Source organism: Aspergillus nomiae, assembly GCF_001204775.2.
Source record: "Aspergillus nomiae NRRL 13137 chromosome Unknown contig00171, whole genome shotgun sequence".
Taxonomy (NCBI): domain Eukaryota; kingdom Fungi; phylum Ascomycota; class Eurotiomycetes; order Eurotiales; family Aspergillaceae; genus Aspergillus; species Aspergillus nomiae.
The window spans coordinates 39,766-56,249 of NW_015378226.1; the positions used below are offsets into that span (position 1 = coordinate 39,766).

At 48.8% G+C, this 16,484-nt stretch overlaps 5 protein-coding genes across 5 annotated transcripts; 1 reads left to right on the forward strand and 4 right to left on the reverse strand.

Moving 5' to 3' along the window:
- Positions 1-316: 316 nt before the first annotated feature.
- ANOM_007033 (putative homeobox and C2H2 transcription factor) lies at positions 317-2,896 on the reverse strand (the record flags this gene model as incomplete). The annotated part of the gene is made up of 1 exon (XM_015552289.1): positions 317-2,896. One exon carries the CDS (start codon positions 2,894-2,896, stop codon positions 317-319), a length of 2,580 nt encoding a protein of 859 aa, XP_015406071.1.
- A 2,213-nt stretch (positions 2,897-5,109) lies between these two features.
- Positions 5,110-5,938, reverse strand: ANOM_007034 (LamB/YcsF family protein; the record flags this gene model as incomplete). Its single annotated transcript, XM_015552290.1, has 2 exons — positions 5,110-5,820; positions 5,888-5,938. 2 exons carry the CDS (start codon positions 5,936-5,938, stop codon positions 5,110-5,112), a joined length of 762 nt encoding a protein of 253 aa, XP_015406058.1.
- Positions 5,939-6,381: 443 nt separating this feature from the next.
- Positions 6,382-10,621, forward strand: ANOM_007035 (bifunctional urea carboxylase/allophanate hydrolase; the record flags this gene model as incomplete). The annotated part of the gene is made up of 10 exons (XM_015552291.1): positions 6,382-6,452; positions 6,516-6,635; positions 6,688-6,961; positions 7,015-7,735; positions 7,797-8,254; positions 8,328-9,098; positions 9,160-9,313; positions 9,367-9,796; positions 9,883-10,286; positions 10,386-10,621. 10 exons carry the CDS (start codon positions 6,382-6,384, stop codon positions 10,619-10,621), a joined length of 3,639 nt encoding a protein of 1,212 aa, XP_015406070.1.
- A 219-nt stretch (positions 10,622-10,840) lies between these two features.
- On the reverse strand, positions 10,841-12,502 carry ANOM_007036 (putative JmjC domain protein; the record flags this gene model as incomplete). The annotated part of the gene is made up of 1 exon (XM_015552292.1): positions 10,841-12,502. The coding sequence occupies one exon, from the start codon at positions 12,500-12,502 to the stop codon at positions 10,841-10,843; it is 1,662 nt and encodes a 553-aa protein (XP_015406069.1).
- Positions 12,503-12,904: 402 nt separating this feature from the next.
- ANOM_007037 (GTP-binding protein Obg) lies at positions 12,905-14,557 on the reverse strand (the record flags this gene model as incomplete). The annotated part of the gene is made up of 1 exon (XM_015552293.1): positions 12,905-14,557. One exon carries the CDS (start codon positions 14,555-14,557, stop codon positions 12,905-12,907), a length of 1,653 nt encoding a protein of 550 aa, XP_015406068.1.
- Between the last annotated feature and the right edge of the window lie 1,927 nt (positions 14,558-16,484).

Genomic DNA, 16,484 nt, shown 5'->3' on the forward strand with positions numbered 1-16,484 from the left:
AATTTATGTGTCATTCCCAAGGTCACGGGTACGCCCTGCCGATGATCACCCATCACATGCAGCCAATCATCAGGCTTATCGCTGACACACTGGCGCCCTTGATGCGATCATTAATTAGACGGAAGGCAAATCGTTCTAGATTAATTTCAATATATAAACTAACACCGCCGCCATGTTGGGAATCGTTGAGAAGCTATGCATGAAAATTACGGAGAGGGAGGGTAAAAGCCCTCCCAAGAAAGAAAAGAACACATCACGAAACTTTTGAACAGCTCCAAAATCATGGCCCACTATTAACAATTCCAACCCTTTTCTCTTAGAAACCACCATTACCTGGTGATCGCGGCCCTTGGTAAGGAACAGCATCGGCCATCAAAACATCCGTATTTTTTGGGCTTGGGATAGGAATGGGTGCAGACCCGACATTAGAGCCCGGCAAAGTGTCCGCTTTACTTTCGTCCCTTCCAGGTAGGAGGCTACCCTCATGCCGACTGTCTCCCCCTAATTCCAATCCTTGGAGGTCACCCAAATCCAACTCCTCATAACGGTCATTCAGCTGCTGCAGGAATTCAGGATCAAATCCCATTTGCACAAACGGGTCCACTGAGCCGCTCATAGGCGTCGAAAACGATGAGACCCCGGCTGAGAGGCTGCTTCCCCAATCAGTGGATAAGCCAGAGTGTGTCACCGGGGGTACCATTCCAAAGCTACCAGCATAGCTATCGGTTGAGCTCCCTGGAACGCTCGCTGCCGCTGAGGACCGGCCAGTGCTTGGGAAAGCGGGACTTTGGAATCCAGAGCCAGAGTGACTTTGGCTGAAGGGGTGACGATGAAATATGCTTCGAGCCACGGAGTTGGTCTCAAGGGGCGGGCGCAGTAGTCCGCCTTGGGCAGCATAAGGCGGTTGCATTCCCAAGTTAGCGAATTGAACATGCTCTGAGCCCGGCACGTCTTCAAGTCCAGCGACACGTTTCAGAACTCCAAGCCAGACTGGGTTATCCGCGCAGGTCTGGTTCCAAGGATCGGCATTTTCATAAATGATGCGTCGGGCTTCATCTTGCAGCATCTGATCCGTTGGGGTGACACCGGCAGCCATGCGGTTATGTATATAAACCATAAGCTCGCGCTGGAGACGCTCATAGCAGTTAGCGTCTCCCGGCACAGTCAAGCTTGGCGACTGCCCTGTGGCGCGCGAAGGTTTGTAAGGATCCAATGTGAGCTTTTCCTGGCCAATGAGGTACGGAGGCATCGCGTTCTCGACCAAGTTTTCGACATCGGGATCGAAACCCCAATCTCCCTGCCATTGAGTCATGTCGGCACCACTCTTGAAATGGGAAGCTAGATGGTCAACTCGATCTTTCCACGTTGTGAGAATAGTTGTGCAGAAACCGCACCGCGACCTTATCTCGCAGGTATTACTTCGCCATTTGTCCATTGAAGGATGGAACTTCACGTCATGAACCAACCTCAGATGTTGATTGAGATGGTCCTTCCGATAGAAGGCTCGCTCAGAAGGGGATTTCTCTTGGCATGTACTAAAGTTGTGCGATTCAAGATGGTCGTTGTCAGGATTGGCCGCCATACAAAATACACAACGGTTTGCGCCGTCCATGAAAACGACACCTCCATGGGGCGAGCAGGTCCACTTCTCCAAAGCTAAGTGCAGCGATTTCTCATGCCGTTGCCAATCATACTTGGTCTGGAAGGAGTCGGCACAGAAGGTACACTGGTAGATACGAGTGCTGCGAGTCTTTTGTTGATTGAAAGTGTTCGTGGGTGCTGGGGCTTTACGGCGGCGGCGACGTTCCTTTCGGTCCATGGAACCGAATGACCCCAATGAGGATCTATGGGAGAAGGCGGAGGCGAAGGACAGGTCAGATATAGATGAATGAGTGGCTGACCGACTTGTTCCTAAGCTACTAATGGAAGGGGCACGGAATATATTTGAGTTGCCATGGCTTGAGTCATTGCTTGACCCCGTCTTCCGAGAATGGGAACGCACGTGACTCGATTGAGACGATCGCTGCCGAGCAGAATCTAAAGGTGTGTTCACCAAGGCTCGGAGAATATCAGATGTAGCAGCAGGTTCGTTTTCAGGGGGGGAGTGCTTCCAACGCTCAAGTGGAGTCATGAGATGTATATCCATCTGTTGTTGCCTCGGGATATCCATGGCACCGGGAACTGGAGAGCTGCTGCGTGGAGCGGGACGAACTTTACCACGCCGTCTGGCATTGGCTAGCCAATTGCAAATTTGGGTCCGCTTCAGCCCTGTACGCTGCTTCAATTCATCTTTCTCTTGTTCATTGGGATACGGATGGTCGCTATGCTCGTATAACCATGTCTTGAGAATGCGGACTGCTTCGCGCGAAAGTCGCGAAGTACTTTTTGTTCCCCGACCATCGACATCGCCAACAAAGGTTGCACCGTAAGCCGATCTAAGTGCTTTCTTCCCCGTTAAGCCACCGGTTGGGATGTAGGTATTTTCATTGATCGGGTGTAATGTGTCCAGAAATTTGCCAGGTGCTTTGGCATGAGTGAAACTACACTCTCGGTATAGCGAGATGCAACAGGTACATCCACTGTTTTGCATGACTCCCCTGTTGGCAACAAAACAGTCCAATCCCATATTCCTGCAAAAGTCACAGGGCTCTTTAGCACGACCCATGGGATAGACACCGTTTTCCATGGCCGAACCCGGGGATTGTTTGATGGCGGGTTCAACACCTTGCTCCGATAAATCATTGGGGAAATCCAATGGCTGATCCAGTAGAAGTGATTTGTAGTTGGCAACAGCATCGTCATTTTCATCGAAATCCCTGCTGTCTGAAGCCACATCATCGTCACGAAGTTGCGACTGGGACCCATATGAGGCTCCGTCGAAATCAAAGAACTCCATTTTGGCGGCGATGCTCCGGTTTAACTCCGTTACAAGTTAACTGGAAGCTGCGGTGCTTCAGTAACACCAGCCAAAGGAAAGGGTAATAATCAATGCAGTCTTAATAGGAAACAAATCGCCGGGGGAACAGAGATAGCGGGTAATACTGTGAGAGAATGGGTAGTGGAGGGGAAAGATGGATGACGGGATGAGAAGTAGGATACAGTTTTTTCGTCTGGGGTATCAAAAGCATGCCGAAACCAACACTGCTAGTACCTTCGATGTTTGGACCACATCCTTCTACCTGTCCTTGGTCTTAGGACACGCCTTCAGAGTGTGAAGATCGTATTCGGCCCCAATCGGCACCGCCGACGACCCATATCGAATTATGGAGATAACGCCCTTTATCGATAACCCAAGGGCAGGGTGGTCTGGGTTATCCAATGACTGATTGACAGCGAGAAAGAATCAAAGCAAGATTGGGTCACGACTCATCTGCACGCCCTTCCAATGACAACGCCATGCCTCTTTCGGCCATGCATGTCTCTGCGGGGAATTTTCCACGCCCAGACTAACCTAAGGGAGTAACCATGAATCATCGGGCCGTTCTCTCCGACGATATCGGAGCCCGGAGTTTGAGAAACTCTCCCCTTTCACCTAAATAATTAATATTCTACTCCGGATGCTACGAAGAATAACAAGACAACCTAAACTTGGCATGAAAACAAGCGTTATGGATTTTGCGTCATCGTCGCTCAGATTTCTTACCCTCTTTATCCATGTGATATCTACACCACTGCCCCGTGCTTCGTAAGCTCTCGCGCTAATGCAAACGCCATCACCCGTTAAGTATACTAAACACATAAGTATGATCATCATGGGGCTACTATTACACAGTACTAGCAGTATTTCACCTACAGACAATGCAACGTATCACAACATATCTGATTCTTGGTCTACAACTATACCTAAGAATAGCACACCGATATTTGCTACTACAGGTATCAAACTTTGTCCTAGTTAGCGCGATACTAGAATTCTCCGATCTTAACCATTCTCTGGGAGCATGTCATATCTGTCGAGTTAATATTATGACCTCATCTGGCTGATATGCCAAATTTTCTTAAAGTACAATACACAAGACGCATTGTGCTTAGATGCCAGACAGTCATGCCGTGTGTTTGGGGTATAACATGGCATATCTATCAATCTGTGGGAGCCCACGAGACAATATACTTCCTGTGTGGGAATTGCATATAATAGGGCAATGTCACATGTGCATACTATATATATGTGTAGGGCACGCGCAGTCTACGAATCTAAAGATTATGTCACTCCGGCAAGTACGTTTCATACCCTTCTCCATATTATCGATTACACCTATCCCGAGCCGGCCTACGGAGTACTTGAGAATGAAAGATACCAGGATATCGATTAAGTCGCATAAATACATACCAATCTCTTCACCCTCCATGCTTACAGGAGAACACTCCGTACAGCTAGAAACACCTGTTGTGCGTATGTGTATTTGTTGCCTGAAGCTACATCAGGCCGTCCCTAAAAAGTAGCAACTGATCATTAATTCTGAGTAAACAACTACCCGGTGACAAGGATGAGACTGGAGGTTGTGACAGAATACCCATGTCTATCCAGTATAGTTAGCAATTGCGAATACAATGGCCTAATCATGTATTATGTGGTCGCGGGCTTAGTACAGGGTCATATCAAGTTCGGGGTGATCAATCCGTTTCTGCTGAATAGTGAATGGACCTGTTAAGAATAGGAAAGGAAAAGGTCTATTTAGAACTGAGACGAATAGCATGCACAACAACAAGTTGAGTATGTCGAGACTAGTATATATAGACTAACTACTAACCCAGCAAAACAAAAAAGTGATTCCGATGCGGGGAATCGAACCCCGAGCTGCTGTGTGAGAGACAGCGATGTTAGCCATTACACCACATCGGATGTTGTTGAAGAGTTGCTCATTATTTTCATATATAATCCAAATACACCAAATTAGGTACTAGTACTCACCTTTTATCCACCGAATGAGGCAACTTCTCGTTCAGACTTCTTTTATTCCGGTCTGTCTAACATACAAAAATCTGGATCCCACTTGACTAACCCGTCAATGGCTTAAAGATTATACATTCGGTTGCACAACAACTTTTGTGTTACTACTTGTATTCATCTCGAACGGAGGGGGAGATATGTATACTTCCCCACCAGGTTCACTTCCCATGTTTCCGATTAAATTCATCTGCCACCTTTCTTGTGATTCGAACGATGTCCACGCAACCAGGCGAATCGGAATGGCAACAGATGGATAGAGGATAATTTTTCAATGGCAGCTGTACGACAGTCCCATCGACCGCAGTCACCGACTGCTCTTCGACCTGTTGCCTAACATGTCGCTCCACATCGCCAAGGTCCCATGGTTTCTTCTTCCGGTCAATGACGAGCATTCCTCTCGAGTCGTATTTGACGTCACCGTATAACTCGGCCCAGAATTCTATCCCAAGATCATTGGCAGCCTTCTCCATATTGGTCCCAGCAAGCCCGAAAACAGGAACGCCCTTAGGAATCCCAAGCATGACTGCCTTAGCCACCTCATAGTCTCGACACATCATCCCGTATAATACCCCGTGGGGTTTCACGTGGCTGAGGGGGACATTCTCCCGGTCTAAGAAGCCTTGGAGTGCCCCCACCTGATAAATGGTCATAGCTGTGAGTTCCTCGGGTGATAGTTTCATCTCCCGTCGTCCGAAACCTTGGAGATCCGGCAACCCGGGATGTGCACCGATCCGAACGTTATGGGCTTTACAGTTCCTAACGGTCTCCATCATGATTAGAGGGTCGCCACCATGGAAGCCACAGGCGACATTTGCGATATCAATCATCGGGAGGAGTTCGAGATCAGGACCGCAAGCCCAATTGCCGTACTAAAGGCCATATTAACTACTGAGCATATCAAAGCTGCAAAGCCCGGAAGAGGGGGAAATGACGTACGGCTTCGCCCATGTCACAGTTAATCAAGGCTTTCTGCTGTATTGGAGCCATGATGAATGTGCTATTTGTAACGGACTTTCAGACCCCTCCGAGGATACCACAGCCACGAAAGAGTATTATATGAATGAAAACGAAGAGATGCTCCAAATTGCGAGGGAGGACTTCTTATGATATCAGTTTCCCATTCTAGCTACGCAGAAGGAGGGGTGTGTTCCACTCTTATCGCTGCATTGACTCCGCACGCCTCCAATTTCTCCAACCTATTGCCATCGATCAACGCCTAACCCCAAATCTAAACAACCTGCCAAGTTTATCAAGGAGCTGTGATTCGTATCTGAAATCATGGTGCCCATGCTATTGGTCTATAACGCCGAGGACTTTTCCAGCCTGGAGGGTGAAGGAGCTTGACAATTTGCTCACTCAATTTATTAAGCACCCCATGCCACCCAAACAGCGAGACCAGTGGGATTCCCATCAATGCATCCTGACTTACGATGGAATCACTTCAGACGTTACTGGTCGCAAATCGTGGCGAAATTGCCGTCCGGATTTTGAAGACAGCAAAGTACGAACCGCTAGGTCACACCTATCACTCAGCTCTGAACCCTAAACAAACTGACCGAACTAGAAAGCTAAATTTGCGAACAATTGCACTTTACACCGAACCAGATGCTGCATCCGCTCATGTTCAACTAGCGGATGAGGCCTTCCTGCTCGATGGACCACCTTCAAAAGCATACATCGATGGGTCAGTCTCTTCTGTTCTTCTCTGCAACGGCCATCATCTGACTATATCCCAGAGATCAAATCATCGAGTTAGCGAAGCGTAACCATGTGGATGCTATCATTCCAGGATATGGTTTCCTGTCAGAGAATGCAGATTTCGCAAGAGCCATTGCCGAGGCTGGCATGGTTTTTGCTGGGCCATCGCCAGAATGTATCGAAGCATTTGGGCTGAAACATACGGCACGAGACCTCGCTACAAAGGCCGGGGTACCTATTGTACCTGGATCAACAGGTCTTGTGACGAGCGAGGATGATGCTGTGAAGGTGGCCAGAGAATTAGGATTTCCGGTATGCCATCAGCCAACCTGTTTCCTTAGCAAAGCTGATATGTTGCAAACCAGGTTATGCTCAAAGCTACCGCCGGTGGCGGTGGGATGGGTCTACTAACATGCAGCTCCGAAGATGAAGTACGTGAATCGTTCGCTACTGTCAGGTCTAGAGGGGAGGCCTTGTTTAAGAATGCCGGAATGTTCATTGAACGATACTATCCATCTAGCCACCATATCGAAGTTCAGGTCTTTGGCAATGGAGCCGGCAAGGCCATCGCTATCGGCGAACGTGAATGCTCCATACAACGAAGACACCAGAAAGTAATCGAAGAGTGCCCAAGTCCATTCGTTACCAGACACCCCGGGCTTCGAAAAAGTTTGAGCGACGCTGCTGTTCGTCTTGCGGAGTCTATCGAGTATGGATCAGCTGGAACGATCGAGTATCTTGTCGACGACGAGACTGGCGCATTCTTCTTTCTTGAAATGAATACCCGACTTCAAGTCGAGCATGGAATAACGGAATTATGCTACGGTGTTGATTTGGTGGAACTCATGTTGAAACAAGCAGATGCTCAACTTTCAGGAAAGAAGGGCCTTGAGGCAGCCTTTCTTACGAGTATTCCTGTTGATTCTCCTTCAGGTGCCGCTATCGAAGCTAGAGTATATGCTGAAAATCCGACCAAAGACTTTGCTCCTTGTCCCGGAACGCTACAGAGTGTGGAATGGAAGGAACTGCCGGGATCAAGGATTGACACGTGGGTGTACAGAGGCATTAAAATATCAGCAAACTATGGTACGTTGCCTTTGACCTACAGCCAGGAATAAACCGAGCACAAACTTATCTGAGACAACAGATCCTTTGCTAGCGAAGGTCATGCTTCATTCCCCGAGCCGAAAGCAAACTATTGAGGGAATGAGGACGATATTAACACAATCCCGAATCTGCGGCCCCTCAACTAATCTGGAATTTCTGGCTGAGATTCTTACTGACGAGCGATTTATCACCGGAAATACCCTAACCAGATTCTTGGACAATTTTCAATGGAAGCTGTCAGCTATTGATGTTATGTCCGGTGGTGCTTATACACTCATTGAGGACTGGCCTGGCCGTCCAACTTTGGGCAAAGGGTTCTGCCATTCTGGGCCAATGGATCCTTTAGCGTTCCGCATCGCAAACGCACTTGTGGGAAATCCCGTTGGGCTGGAGGCCCTTGAGATAACTTTAAGCGGCCCAGACTACGTTTTCTGGGGCCTGCACTTATCTCTCTGTGCGGGGCGCCCATTGAAGCCAGTCTTGACCACGTCCCTGTTCGTATGTGGTCAAGAATTAGAGTAGAAGCCGGCCAGCGACTGAAGATTGGCAAGACCATCAAGAATGGTTGCAGAGCCTATCTAGCAGTATTTGGAGCTTCTTGAATGTCGCCGAATGGTTCGGGTCAAAGTCTACATCTCCAATGGTTGGCGTTGGAGGTTATCAGGGCCGGCAGCTTGCATCCGGTGACCTACTATCAATAACTAACAATGTACCTGATACTCGTGGTGAACTCTCCATACCGGAGCACCTCATTCCCCAATACCCTGATCATTGGGAGCTCCTTTCTATGCCGGGGCCTTACGATGAAGGGTATCTTGCCCCTGAGAGTATTGACATGTTGTACGAAACAGAATGGAAGATATCGCACAATGCAGCAAGAGGCGGCATTCGTCTTCTCGGACCGAAGCCGAAGTGGGCTCGCCCGGATGGAGGAGAGGGTGGTGCCCATCCATCTAATCTGATAGAGTACGGGTATGCTATAGGTTCACTTAACTGGACGGGTGACGACCCTGTGATCTTCCCGCAGGATGCGCCGGACTTCGGTGGGTTCATCAGTAGCCACACGATTGTTAAGGCGGATTTGTGGAAGCTAGGGCAGGTGAAAGCAGGTGATACACTAAAGTACAGATCTACCTCCTTGGAAGATGCCTTAGCGGCACGCAACCATATGGAGAGATTTGTCTGCGAAGTTGTCAAATGCTGTCATCACGGGGGAAACTTTGGTGACATAACTCCCTTGAGAGATACTCCCCCATCAGCGCTGACAGCAGAGACTCGTGGCACTGGAGTTGTTCACCAGATCCCGGAGCAGGGAACCCAACCACTCGTTAACTATCGACAGGTGGGTAGTATTACCAAAAGTGTGACATCCCGCAACCTTAGCTAATAAGGTTCACAAACAGGCGGGAGACGACTATATTTTAATTGACTATGGCACGGGGTCCTTCGATCTGAATCACCGCTGTAGAGTTACCGCGTTGAAGAAAATCTTAAACGAAGGCAACGGAGATATCACATTCAATAACGGGCTGGTCTCAATGATCGGGTGTGGAAATTGTAAGATTCACCTTGTCAGACAAGACCATATAGTGCTAACCCTTCAAATAAAGCCCTCATGCTCTACTACGACGGCACTAAACTCCCTCAACAAAAGCTCATAGCTTATCTCTGCAACATCGAGACCAGACTGGGCGATCTCAGCGAAGCAAAGATGCCCAGTCGGCTATTCAAGCTTCCACTGGCATTTGAAAGCCAGCGCCAAAAGGACGCAATCGATCGATACATGGAGACACAGCGTCCTTACGCCTCCTACCTCCCAGACAACATGGATTTTGTCGCAAAGAACAACGCCTTCACAAAGGCAGAAGTTGAAAATATCTATTTAACCGCACGATTAATGGTCGTATCCGTTGGATTCTTCACAGCGCTTCCCCTAGCCCTCCCGGTTGATCCGCGCCAGCGAATGAACTGCCCGAAAATGAATCCCAGCAGAGTCTACACACCTGCAGGTTCAGTGTCGTGGGGTGGTAGTTGCATGGCGTAAGTTGCGTTCCTTCATATCCACACAAACTGGTTATGCAGTGTATTGTTCAATGAATCCTAACGGAAGGTCCATGCACATATAGTCTATACAACGTCGACTCTCCCGGGGGCTACCAAATGACGGGAATGACGATCCCAGGCGTCGACATCCTAGGGTCCAAGAGGGGTTACGCACCCGATAGGCCATGGCTCTTCGAAGAATTCGACCAAATCACATTCTATCGCGTATCAGAAGAAGAATACGAAAAGGAGCTAGCCCTCTTCAACAGCGGCAGATACGAATACCAATGGGAAGAAGTGACATTCGACATGGCAGAGCACAACAAGCTCCTCCGTGACACGAAAGAAGAAGTAGCAGCCATCCGAGCACGCCAGCGCAAAGCACAAGTCGAGATGGACAAACTCGAGGCGGAACTCTTAGAACGCTGGGCGAAGGAAAAAGCGGAAAAAGGTGTCCCGGTTAATGCGATCGAGAGTTTATTGAAAGGTATGTGCAGACCTCTATCTATTGACTGTGCCATATTTGTGTCTGGGAAGAAGTGAAGCCACAATTATGAGAAGGAATGCCTACTAACTGTCTATGTAGACCCTCAGGTTCTTCCCATTGAAGCTCCGTTGAATGCTAATATTTGGAAAGTCGAGGTCAAGCAGGGTGACAAGCTCGACGAAGGCCAGGTCGTGGTCATTTTGGAGGCGATGAAACTCGAGATTGCGGTACGGGCTGAATTGCATGCCGCTGGGGCGACAGTGGAGAAGGTCCTAGTCCAACCGGGTGATTCAATAGAGGCCGGCAAGCCTTTGGTATTAGTGAGAAATGCTTGAACTGGATAGCTATTCGGCACTTTGTTGTTTGTCCGAGTCTTATATAATGATACGATTCTTGTAGCCAATGATCAATGAATTTAACACACGAATGTCAGGCTATGTTGACAGAAAAGAAAGAAAGAAGCATCTAAACTCCACAACCCCATTTCTGCTCCTAAGATAAAACCAGCCGATAATAGGGTATCTGACAAGACAAGCAAAGAACGCCATAAGACTCTATTCCCACCAAAAACTAACGCTGATTCCTGCCTTCAGGCCACGCACATAGTGCCACCACCCAACAGGAATATATAAGCACTCTCCTTCCCGAAGGACCGTCTCAACGTATTCCGCCTGCAGAAAGCCCGGCCACATTGCGTCCCATTGATCTGACTCGGCCGGAGAGAGTTCAATAGCTGCGAGGTCCACTTGCGATGTGTTGGACATATCAATGAGCGGTAGTTCACTAGCTTTACCCTCCGCATCATCTCTGTTCTCCGATGACTGGACGGCTTCCATTCCTTTCGGATATATCTGGGACGCGGGCGTCCTTGGAGAGTAGAGACGGATGTACTTTGCGCCCACAACCTGGACCAGGATGTTATGGTACGGGTCGTGATGAAGAGGCGATATAGTCCAAGAGGGTCCGATCCAGGTATTGATGATCGGGTCAGCAGGGAGGCCCAGCTCCGAAGCTGAGCTATCATCGCCACCATCGTGATAGCTATCCAGGCCCGTAGATACAGGCTGCGAGCCCGTCCCCTTGAGTTTCCCTTCCTGCTCGCGGAGCTTCTTCATGTATACCGGTGTTCCGGGTTCCGGCCCCGGCGGATCAATGTAACAATAATCAGGGATACAGATATCTTTTCGCAAGGCTGGAATCTGAGCCAGCAGATCGTGCTGCGCCATGTACCCGGTATGTCCCTCGTCATCTTCGGTCTCATCTTGGTTCTGTTCACTGTCAGAATGGTTTGAGGACTCCATCTGTCCACGCCACAGATATCGGTCGACAAATTCCCGGAACGGCATTATCCGCTGTCCCCATCCTTCATCTGTATACGATCGCCCGATCTCCACTGGGACAAGCCTGCGCCCGCCAAAGGTGCGATCGAACCAGTAATCTTTCGAGGCCCAGGGCCTACTCGACATCGCCGGCCAGTGCTCGACAGCATGGGTAATCACCAAGGGAGTCTTGATATGGCGGATATGATGTTCGATGGAGTCGAATGAAGGAGCTGAAACGCGAGGGATGGGGTTCTTCAGTTCGGGAGCAGGGATAGTATCCGGTAAAAACAACGGAGGGGAGAGTTTTCTGCGTTTCGCGGCCCGGTCTGATGTGTCGTCGATGTCCAGGGGGTGTTCACCGTTGACGGCTCCCTCTCCAGAGGACATAGTGGCATCCTGAAGCGCATCGAGTAGGGATTCGATGAGGGATTCGCGCAGCGGGGCACCAGTCATGATCAAGGCTTTGTCGAGAATGCGTACAGTATGTGATAACCATGCGGCATTGGGGGACACCTTCAGCGCCGCTTGCTCCTTTTCACTACTCATGTCCTTGTTCATGTCGCGGAGCAGATGCGGATATAATGGTATATTGTGTGGCCCGTTGTCTATATGTGAATTTCCTTCGCGTGGAAATCCACAGCTGTGGCATGTATTGAGACAAGCCTTGACGATCGTCGCGTCTGTGTACAGGCGTCGCCAGCATGTTTGGACGTTTTTGAAAGGGAACACGCGTAGATTCGCATCGGCAAGACGCAGAGCCTCATCTGGGGTGTTTAGAACGAGTTCGCGATGGGCTTCAAGGTCGTTATTGAGACATTCGAGGATGGGGTCGTCGGAGGCTGGATCTGCGATAGCGGAGAGTGCGATAGGAATGATATGGTGGAGGAGAACCATTGTCTCCCTAGTGAGAGATTTGAGAGGCAATACCTGGATAGAATTGTTATCACCGGCGCCAGCCTGTAAGTGAGGGTATGGTTAGGGGAATGGTGGCTTGGAAGTCATGAGTATTGATTTTGTTACGGTCTCTCATTTTTTGTTAGTTCACTCTTATTTTACCGCAACGTCATGCGGGGATTATATTTAAGTCCGATAGCACTACTAGTTGGTAGCTTACAGTAAAGACCATAACAACCCATAATTTTCAGATTATTCAAGTAAATAGCGGAATGAAGTTCTTTAATATCTTCAACGTGAATAATATACAAGGATCCTATAAATACAAGTATTGAAACCAGGATATCACCGTGTAGTCAATGCTACTTGGAATCCTAGCACCATTTGGCGATTTGATGGCGATCATTGCAAGAACTCCATGACAAGTTTTGGAATGCGCTCAACACCTTGTCCTCTCATGGCACTCACAGGAACAGCATGTATCTTCTCCCTCCACCCATCAGGGTGGCCTCCGGGGTGCTCAACCTGAGCCTTCTCCACAGCCGAAAGATAGTCTCGTAATTTCTTGAACTGCTCTTGAGTTTCTGGCAGGTCGGCCTTGGTAGCCACGACGAACCAAGGTTTTGTGTGAATAGGGGGAAGAGTAAGGTCGGGAAGCTCTGAGTTAGAGAACGCCTCAGGAGCTTCGGACTGAAGCTCAGGTAGACCATGGGTCGGTGGAACCCATGTTAGGGAGTCACCTTCGTCTTTGAACGCTGGCTCTGTGTCACGTATCCGTTCATACTCGCCGAGTTCATACCATAGGTTTTTAAGGCCTTGGATGGGGTCTCCAGCGCTAAGATCCACCACAAAAGCCAGGATACCCGCCCGCTCAATATGTCGCAGAAAACCTAGGCCCAAGCCACGGTCGAGATGTGCATTTTCAATCAAGCCAGGAATATCGGCAATGGTAAAGTTAGTTCGCGGGGCCTTTCCCTTGGACTCAACTAGTGGCCGTCCTTTGAAATCATCAATAACGACCGTTCCGATGTTCGGTGACAGTGTCGTGAATTCCCAGTTCCCAATCCGCGTGCGACTGTTGGTCAACGATCGGAGTAGCGTACTTTTTCCAGCGTTAGGCTTCCCAACGAGCCCAACATCGGCTAGCAGCTTCAACTCAAATTCTAACTCCAGACGTGTACCACCTTCACCTCTAGAGGCAAACTTGGGCCGATTAATCGAACGGGACACCCAATGCGGATTCCCCAAGCCACCGACACCCCCGGCGGAGAGTAAAATAGGTTTATCCATGTGTTTCGATAGATCAAGATGAATCGGAGCTTTTGGTTCCAAGGCGGCGATATGCTGTCTCCTAGGTGGGTTTCTGGGAAACACCGTGGTCAAGAAATCCGAAGGATTTGCGCCTGGATAAAGTACCCATCGATCATGACGAATAGATGGCAGCCCGATCTCGTCTAATTCGTCGACTTGCTCGGTTTGCTCCTGGGCTCTCAGCCTTTTCCGAAGTGCCCATTCCTCAGCAACTGGATCATATCTGCTCACTTCACGGACCACTGTCCCAACAGGCACCTGAAGGAGAACATCCTCGCCGCGTCTGCCGCCTTTGCTTTTGCCCTGTCCATTCTTTCCTCGACCAGCCTTTATGACGCCCCTGCGAGCAAGTTTATGTAAACTCGTAAGCCCCTCAACGGCCTGGATGTAGATGCTCCCACCACTGCCGCCATCGCCGCCATTCGGTGGGCCTTCTTCAATGTATTTCTCTCGGAGAAACGAAACACATCCGTTACCGCCGGCACCAGCATAGATCACTGAACGACATTTATCCTGGAAAATGAATCGAGAATAGTCTTCAGGTGAGGGATTGAGATGCGAAGGTACGGAGTCTTGGTCGGGAGAGGAAGGGTTTTCTGCTGGTCGCACGGCCTCAGCTTCTGTGCTGTACGGTCGATGACATTTCCAGGCAAGCCCTATCAATCCTTTCCTATTGGGTATATACACAGTGCGTCGGAGGAGAGAAGGGAGGGTTCGTGATAAAGATATTCGTTGCGTCGTCATTGTGCAGCACGAGCTGTGTCGCTCATACTAGGGTGAGCGATTGGTCGAGATAAAACCTGGGAGATAAACCTAGAGTCAACTCATAAGCATTTTCCCTCTGCCGCCTAGCTTGCAAAACACTTCAAATAGAAAGTAATCGTGAAGAGGGTATTTGATAATCGATGTTGTCATAGCTCTAGAACAAACCTGCATTGCACGTGACCTTATCAGCACCTGATGATAAAAAGATTCATATAGATGCCTTGCAAATGAGGCAAAAATGGACGATTGACAACTATCCATAGATAACATAATGGCTCTGGTCAAGAGTTGTGTTTTGATTTGGGCCAGACTGATTGAGACTCATAGTCTAGGATGTGCTGTGGATATTTGTGGTCAAAAATTCCCTCCGTTGCTACCCTAATCAATACAAATTATTTCATTCTGGTCATAGAAACCACAGAAACTTCGAAAGAACTAAGTTCTACAAGATTTACTTATTCAGTACTTTTGACATTGGGACGAATTGAAATAAGACATCAACCGGCTTGTTTAGGGTATCTATGCTTCAATCTCCGTTCCACAGTTCCTCGCAGCTCAATGCAACCCTACCACCGTTTCAATGTATAGATGACCAGGCTATATCCTCCAACTGCTATCACGAAGCCCGATCCCTGTGCGGGATATGATACTTGACAGCTTGCTATATGTGAATTACAATGCCAACTATACATCTAGCCTTACGAAGCATACAGGGTTGACTGACGAATGAACTACGTGTACATGATAGTTCGCCCCTGACTAGCGGTTATCGCGACTGCAAATGCTGGATAGGGCATTCACACAACAGAGTGCCCGATTCCATACTGTGATGAACACATACCATATATAACGGGGGACCCTGCACTATAGCTCTGGACCATTCTTTCTGTGTAACCGTTGGACGGTTGCCTTACAAGATTGCAATAGCTACTGCAAGGTACAGTTACTATTGGCTCACGTTCTCTCCTGGGTACCATAGTAACTATGAAGCTATTCCACAACCCCCTGCGAGTATCACTTGGCGATACTCAATCCCTGTATGCTTGACTAGCATCGTCGGCCGAAGAACAAGGAGTCAAATACAGCACAGTGCCAAGTACACACTTGCGAAAAGGCCAAGGCCCGCGGTAGTGATCAGCTGTGCATAGGGCAAGCATAATATAAGGTATGTGGCATACCTTGTCTTTACTTGCAGGCATTAATGGTAGAAGTCTACTGTACCTCAACCATATCCTAGTCCCCCATGACTCGAGCAAAGGCACCAAATAATATTTATAGCCGCCATAGCCGAGCATGTAGAATGAGACCAAATGTCGAAAGTGGATTCATACATGGTATTAAGCAAATAATGGCAGATGGGGTTCCGAGGATATAGCATGCGCTACAGTATCCCAGTGTGGTTACGCTGAACAGCACACAGCAATGCGACGGAACGTAGCAGTAGCGACTGCGATAGACCATTACTCCGGAGTAGACTGGATACTGTGCGAGCTCCCAGTGCCGCCTGTCCGTTATTGACTCTCGATAGCAAGCCCTATGCTCATAAGGTTAGTAGTTTCATTTTTAACTGTACATACAATACCGTCGGTCAACATCTGCATGGCGCCGCTGTGCCGCAGCAAGCAAGCCCCAATACTGATTCGACAGCACAACTAACAGAGATTGCGAATAAGCGACAAACATCCAACGAACTCCTCAATGGCATTGTCTGTCACATCGGCTCCAGTAATTAATAATAGATAGATTGCGCAGTGGACATGTCACATATTGATATTCATTGGTGGGGCGGGGACTAACAGACGAGTGGCGCCAATAGCGTATGATTGAATCCTGCACACGATGGATTCGAATAGGGTTTGGAGCTCTTTGCAAACTAAAAAAATCGATATGCTTAGTTCCTGGCTGA